This window comes from Salvelinus namaycush, chromosome 15 (genome assembly GCF_016432855.1).
Source record: "Salvelinus namaycush isolate Seneca chromosome 15, SaNama_1.0, whole genome shotgun sequence".
Lineage (NCBI taxonomy): Eukaryota > Metazoa > Chordata > Actinopteri > Salmoniformes > Salmonidae > Salvelinus > Salvelinus namaycush.
This window is the reverse complement of record NC_052321.1, coordinates 34,789,458-34,797,187: the sequence shown is the minus strand read 5'-3', so window position 1 is coordinate 34,797,187 and position 7,730 is coordinate 34,789,458. Positions and strand designations below refer to the sequence as shown.

The window sequence follows — 7,730 nt, the reverse complement described above, 5'->3', positions numbered from 1 at the left end:
AATTGATTTCCTTCTTAATGTGTTTGAGCCAATCAGTGTGTTGTGACAAGGTAGGGGTGGTATACAGAAGATAGCCCTATTTGGTAAAAGACCAAGTCCATATTATGGCAAGAACAGCTCAAATAAGAAAAGAAAAACGACTGTACCTTATTACTTTAAGACATGAATGTCAGTCAATCCAGAAAATTTCTAGAACTTTGAAAGTTTCTTCAAGTGCAGTCGCAGAAACGATGAATCGCTGAGATGATACTCGCTCTCATGAGGACCGCCACAGGAAAGGAAGACCCAGAGTTACCTCTGCTGCAGAGGATCATTTTATTATATTTTACCGCCCTTGTAAATTGCAGCCAAAATAAATTCTTCACAGAGTTCAAGTAACAGACACATCTGAAAATCAACTGTTCAGAGGAGACTGTGTGAATCAGGCCTTCATGGTCGAATTGCTGCAAAGAAGCCACTACTAAAGGACACCAATAAGAAGAAGAGACATGCTTGGGCCAAGAAACGCGAGCAATGGACATTAGACCGGTGGAAATTTGTCCTTTGGTCTGATGAGTCCAAATTTGAGATTTTTTGTTCCAAATGCCTTGTCTTTGTGAGACACAGAGTAGATGAACAGATGATCTCCGCATGTATGGTTCCCACTGTGAAGCATGGAGGTGGAGGTGTGATGGTTTGAGGGTGCTTTGCTGGTGACACTGTCAGTGATTTATTTAGAATTCAAGGAACACGTAACCAGCATGGCTACCACAGCAATCTGCAGCGATACGCCATCCCATCTGGATTGATCAGATGACTTGACCTCCACACTCACCCAACCTCAACCCAATTGAGATGGTTTGGGATGTGTTGGTTTGGACTGCAGAGCGAAGGAAAAGCAGTGAACATGTGCTCAGCATATGTGGGAACTCCTTCAAGACTGTTTGAAAAGTATTCCAGTTGAAGCTTGTTAAGAGAATGCCAAGTGTGTGCAAAGCTTTCATCAAGACAAAGGCTGGATATTTGGAGTACCTCAAATATTGAAAAAAATGTTTAACACTTTTTTGGTTACTACATGATTCCATATGTGTTATTTCATAGTTTTGATGTCTTCACTATTATTCTACCATGTAGAAAATAGTAAAAATAAAGAAAAACCCTTGAATGAGTAGGTGTGTCCAAACATTTTTTTACTGGTACTGTATATACAGTTGAAGTCGGAAGTTTACAAACACTTAGGTTGGAGTCATTAAAACTCGTTTTTCAACTACTACACAAATGTCTTGTAAACAAACTATAGTTTTGGCAAGTCAGTTAGGACATCTACTTTGTGCATGACACAAGTCATTTTTCCAACAACTGTTTACAGACAGATTATTTCACTTATAATTCACTGTATTACAATTCCAGTGGGTCAGAAGTTTACATACACTAAGTTGACTGTGCCTTTAAACAGCTTGGAAAATTCCAGAAAATTATGTCATGGCTTTAGAAGATAGGCTAATTGACATCATTTGATAGGAGACAGAACACGTCTTCTTCCTGAGCGGTATGACTGCTGCGTGGTCCCAGGGTGTTTATACTTGCAAACTATTGTTTGTACAGATGAATGTGGTACCTTCAGGCGTTTGTAAATTGCACCCAAGGATAAACCAGACTTGTGGAGGTCTACAATTTTGTTTCTTAGGTCTTGGCTGGTTTCTTTTGATTTTCCCTTGATGTCAAGCAACGAGGTACTGAGTTTGAAGGTAGATTTTGAAATACATCCACACCAGGTACACCTTGTCTTGATGATGTCAATTAGCCTATCAGAAGCTTCTAAAGTATGACATAATTTTCTGAAATTTGTACCGATAAAAAATGTGGACAGGTAACTAGTAACTGTAATGGATTACATTTAGAAAGTAACCTAGCAAACCCTGTTAATAATGAATGTTATTAGATCTTCAACCAAAACCTAATATTAGATAAAAGGAACCTGAGTTTACAAATAACCCCCCAAAATTATACTTATTTTATTTAATTAACAAAGTTTTCAACACCCTTTGTGAAAAATGTATTGCCCCCTCAATAACTGATTGTACCACCTTTAGCTCCAATGACTACAACCATTTGTTAAAGCTTTATTTAACTAGGCAAGCCAATTAAGAACACATTCTTACTTACAATGACAGCCTACCAGGGAAAAGTGGATTAACTGCCTTGTTCAGATTTTTACCATATCAGCTCAGGGATTTGATCCAGCAACCTTTTGGTTACTGGCCCAATGCTCTAAACACTAGGATACCTGCCACCCCAAATGCTTACTGTAGTTGTTATTTATTCTCTCAAATCGCAGTGGAAGAATTTTGATTTCATTTCCAGTCCTGCCACAAAATCTCAATTGGGATTAGGTCTGGACTTTGACTAGGACATTCCAAATCTTAAAATGTGTTGCTTTTTAACAATTTTTATGTAGACTTGATTATTTGTTTTGGGGTGACAGGTAGCCTAGTGGTTAGAGCATTGGACTTGTAACCGATAAATCCCCAAGCTGACAAGGTTAAAAAAAAATCATAATAATTATAATATTTTTTTTAAAATAATAATCTGTCGTTCTGCCCCTGAACAAGGCAGTTAACCCACTGTTCCTAGGCCGTCATTGAACATAAGAATTTGTTCTTAACTGACTTACCTAGTTAAATAAAGATAAAAAATAAAATGTGTTTTGGATCATTGTCTTGCTGGATGACCCAACTGTGCTTCAGCTTCACCTCACAGATGTATGGCCCGACATTATCGTGTAGAATTCTCTGATACAGAGCAGAATTCATTGTTCCTTCTATTAAGGCAAGTTGTCCAGGTCCTGAGGCAGCAAAGCATCTCCAAACCATAACACTACCAACACCATTCTTGACCATTGGTATGAGGTTTTTACTGTGGAATGCAGTGTTTGGTTTTTGCCAGACAAAATGGGACCCATCTTGTCGAAAAAGTTGACTGGTTTGCCAAAAAGAACCTGGAAGCACCTGGATGATCATCAAGACTCTTGGAAAAATGTTCTATGGACAGATGAGTCAAAAGTATAACTGCTCTGTATCAGAGAATTCTACAGGAGAATGTCAGGCCATCTGTCTGTGAGCTGAAATGCAGCTGGGTTACGCAGCCAGACAATGATCCAAAACATACAATCAAGTTTACAAGTGTTTGGTTGGGGTCATTGCAGCTAAAGGTGCCACAACCAGTTATTGAGTGTAAGGGGGCAATAACTTTTTTGCACAGGATCATTGGGTGTGGCATAAATTTGTTTATGAAATAAATTAAATGAGTATGTAATTGTTGTGTTATTTGATCACTCAGGTTACCTTTATCTCATAGGTTTTGGTTGAAGATCTGATAACATTCAGTATCAAAAATATTTAAAAGTAGAGAAAATTAGAAAAGGGGGAAAATACTTTTTCACAGCACTGAAAATGCGCAACTCCACACAATAATGTTTCCATTGTTCCATTAATATATGGCCACAATTGGATTAAACCTACAATGATTCATGGACATTTTCATTGACACTTCTACCTGTGATTAATTTGTACAACTATGCTACAGATCACAATGACCAGCTGTTTCATGACGTAATTACAGCTGTAAGGAAACTGTAATGTAAAGTGTTACATTATTTTTACAACAAGAGCATTATTCAACATTCACTGTTTTATATAACATCCACTGCTGCAACACATGTCTGGTGAGGGATATGAAATAAGTGTGTCTATCAGATCTACCATGCACTAGTCTGTCAACATGATATCGTTGAAAAGCATCAGTCTGGTAAACTTTTGTTGAAAGATATGCCTCACAAGATGTGATGCTTAAGTCAATTCATGTTGAGTCTGTTCTCTCTAATTTACAATGCTTCACTTTGTATTTGAGGGATAGAAATTGAAGTCTTCCTTTCTGTTTATTTAGAGGGAAAGCATGCATTCTAAGATCATCCAACTGATTTCTCCATTTGTCTCTTTGAAAATAGGCCTCTGGATCCAAATGTCAATTCCAACGGAGGCAGCATCAGTCTGGGCCCAGCCGTGTGTGACGTGAGCGAGTGAAACAACGAGAGAGTGAAAGACAGAGAGAGAGGAAGAGAAGGAGGAGGGGTCTCTCCGATGATAACCCTGAGTGTACCATACATGGCTCTCTGGTAGCCACCATTTTAAATTGGCCCTTACAGTGCACTGCGGCGGCTGACTGAGAGTGAAAATGTGATGAGCTTTGCTATCATCCCCGTAGCGAGCTAGTGAGTGTGGATGGCGGCTGGTGAAGGAGGCACATTGCTTAATGAGACCATTGCTCTTGTGTTAGGACGCTTAGGACAGGCAATTACGGAGGAATTACCACCAGAGGCCTTCTCCAGCACTGCTGCTGCTGCCGCTCCACCACTGCTTACTGCTGGAGCAGCGAACTAAGCATTCACAGCTGGTCACAGAACTTTTTTATTCTGGTGGATTTTTACTATTTTTGTTCTTTTTTTTCTTTTTTGCTACTGGCTGTTGTGATTGTCATTTGTCGTTCTTTTAACGACAGCTCCATCAGTTCTGACCTATCGTTTATAATGGAGCTACATCCATTGCGCGTGTGGAATAAGGACTGGGCCTCTTTCCTCAGGCCATGGATACCCATACTGCTGGGCCTGCACATGCAGTTCTCCCGGGCGTCCGGCTCAAGCTGCCCAGAGGAGTGCCGCTGTGACAGGACCTTTGTTTACTGCAACGAGAGGAGCCTGACCTCGGTGCCTCTAGGGATCGGAGAGGGCTACAAGACCCTCTACCTCCACAACAACCAGATCAACAATGCCGGCTTCCCCTCGGAGCTTCACAACGTCGCCTCCGTGGAGACTGTCTATCTCTATGGTAACCAGCTAGACGAGTTTCCCATCAACCTGCCCAAGAACGTACGGGTACTGCACCTGCAGGAGAACAACATCCAGACCATCTCCAGGGCCGCGCTGGCTCAGCTGCTGTGGCTGGAGGAGCTCCACCTGGACGATAACTCTATCTCCACAGTTGGGGTGGAAGAAGGGGCATTCAGGGAGGCCGTCAGCCTCAAGATGCTTTTCCTCACCAAGAACCACCTGAGCAGTGTCCCTATTGGTCTCCCTGAGGACCTCAAAGAGTTGCGATTGGACGAGAACCGGATTGCAGTGATCACCGAGGAGGCGCTCAGGAATGTGACGAGGTTAGAGCGCCTCCTACTGGACGGGAACCTGCTGACGGACGAGGGTGTGGCCCCTGGAACCTTCCAGGACCTGGTGACACTACGGGAGCTGTCTCTGGCGCGGAACTCCCTCACCTACCCGCCCCCGCTTCTCCCAGGGGATGTTCTGGTGAAGCTGAACTTTCAGGATAATCAGATGAATGAGATCCCTGTGACGGCCTTCGCGGGGCTGAGAAAGCTGGAGAGGCTAGATATTTCCAACAACCAGCTGCAGTCCCTGACAGAGGGGGTCTTTGATGGCCTCGTCAGCCTCAGACAGCTCACTGTTCGTAACAACCTTTGGCTGTGTGACTGCAGCATTAACTGGGTCATACTGTGGTTAAAGTCTCTGCCAGTCTCCCTCAACGTGCGCGGCTTCATGTGCCAGAAGCCCGAAACTGTCCGGGGCATGGTAATCAGAGAGCTGAACACCGAGCTTATCCAGTGCCCTCGCAGCACCACGGTTGCCCTGCTGCCCACCCACTTGCCCCCCACCTTGCCAGGCCTCACCACCCGCTTCCCTCCCTCCTCCACAGGCTACCCCTCAGACACTGAGTCTCTCTCTCCCCCATCCAGGCTCCCCTTCTCACCCACACACCACCCCCCCCTCCTCCCCTCCTCCCCTCCCAGAGATGGGGAACAGAGGACTAACCTGCCGCCCCTGGATCCTGAGCGGGAGACCCTGCAGATCAAGTTCACCATACTCAATGGTTCAGCCATCCACGTCAGCTGGGTGGCCTCCTTTCCTGTCACAGCCTACAAGGTCACCTGGGCCAAGATGGGTCCCAGCCTGTCGGGAGACACCGTGAGGGAGAGGATGGTGGGAGGGGAGCACCGGGGCATAAGGTTGGTCAACCTCAAGCCTAAGTCCACCTACCGGATCTGTGTCATCCCGTTGGATGCGTTCAATAACTACCGGCCCAAGGATGATACAGTGTGTTCAGAGGCTGTGACTAAGCCGGTCTCCTATGGCCAAGGTAATAATACAGGGCCACCGGGGCCGGAGCAGGCCACCCAGCAGGACCTCAGTTCTCCCTTTCTTCTGGCTGGCCTCATCGGAGGGGCCGTGATCATAGTTCTGGTGCTTCTCCTTAGCATATTCTGCTGGCACATGCACAAGAAGGGTCGGTCGTCCTCGGCCAAGTGGAAATACAATAAGGGCAGGAGAAAAGACGACTACTGCGAGGCAGGAACCAAAAAGGATAACTCTATACTGGAAATGACTGAGACCAGCTTCCAGATAGCGTCCCTGAACAACGAGCAGCTCCTCAAGGGAGACTACCGCATACAGCCCATTTATACCCCTAATGGGGGCATTGGCTTCAGAGACTGCCCTCTGGGAAGCAATAGCACAGTATACTGCAAGAACAATGTTCAAGCAGACGCAGACTTTTGCCGTACATGATGGTTTTGCATAGCAGAGTGTTATAGAACCCCCTTTGTATTAACAAATACACTTAAATACATACAGTACACTGAACAGTATATTTCAAAGACCTCTGTGTCTGCAATGTAATTTATACACCGGCTGGGCTATAATGTTGAATTCAGCTAACTTTTATATTCCCTTAGTAAAAAATGCTAATTGATTTATAAGTTATTGATTTCTCAAAGTTGTGTAACTCGGTTCTGTGCAGCCAGTTCTTTACAATCAGAGCTTTCTCTCATCATCTTATATTTTGAGCTCCATAAAGATTGGGCCATGTGGAAGTCATATGATAGTCAGACGGTCTACTCATTCCTATAAAAATAGCCTAGCCAGTAATGAGTCTAACATGCACAATGTCCATAACAGATATAGCTACATCCCATGTTTTGGCAATGGAAATTAAAACAAATAGGGTTTATGTCAGAGACTTGATGTGGCAACTCAATGTGACAGAGAGAACCAACCATTCAGGAAATGATCTTTGGAGGTAAATATTTTCTCACAGTAAGGATTTGAGAGAGAATGGGAGAGAGTGCGGGAAGGAGAGAGGAAGGGGAGGGGAAGAGAGAGGGAAAGAGGGAGAGAATCTTTTCATTCAAATGTACCACAAGAGGGCAGAACTTTTCATGATTGTCAATGATTCATTCATGATTCTTTCTCTTTTTATTTGCTTGGACATTGCCGAGTACTGAATAGTAGTTCTGCCTATGTAGTAATACTGCAGTGAGTGTCTCTCTTTCATCATCTCAACTACATAACAAAGACACATTTCTATGAACACAGTGTTGAGAAGTGTTGGTCAAATGGCTGCATGGATTCCAGGGCTGGTATACATAGTGTCTCAGATCAGATGTGCTGATCTAGGATCATCATGCCCACCCCCCCCCCCCCCCCCCCCCCTCTGTCATCTTATACAAAAGGCCACACTGATCCTAGATCAGCACTCCTATTCCGAGATGCTTGAGACATACGGCGTCTGATTCAAGTATTTATTTCAGTAACAACACACTGTTATGTTGTTGGCCAGTGGTCATTCACCACAACTTGGACATACTGTTCATGGAATGGTAGTTGGCTACTGTAGTTATGGAGTTTG

The 7,730-nt window shown here is 44.0% G+C and overlaps 1 protein-coding gene across 1 annotated transcript; it reads left to right on the top strand.

The window, feature by feature from the left end:
• The first annotated feature begins 3,993 nt into the window (after positions 1–3,993).
• Positions 3,994–7,513, top strand: si:dkey-87k14.1 (leucine-rich repeat transmembrane protein FLRT2). Its single transcript, XM_039009012.1, has one exon. The coding sequence runs from the start codon at positions 4,565–4,567 to the stop codon at positions 6,608–6,610; it is 2,046 nt and encodes a 681-aa protein (XP_038864940.1). The 5' UTR covers positions 3,994–4,564; the 3' UTR covers positions 6,611–7,513.
• Positions 7,514–7,730: the final 217 nt, after the last annotated feature.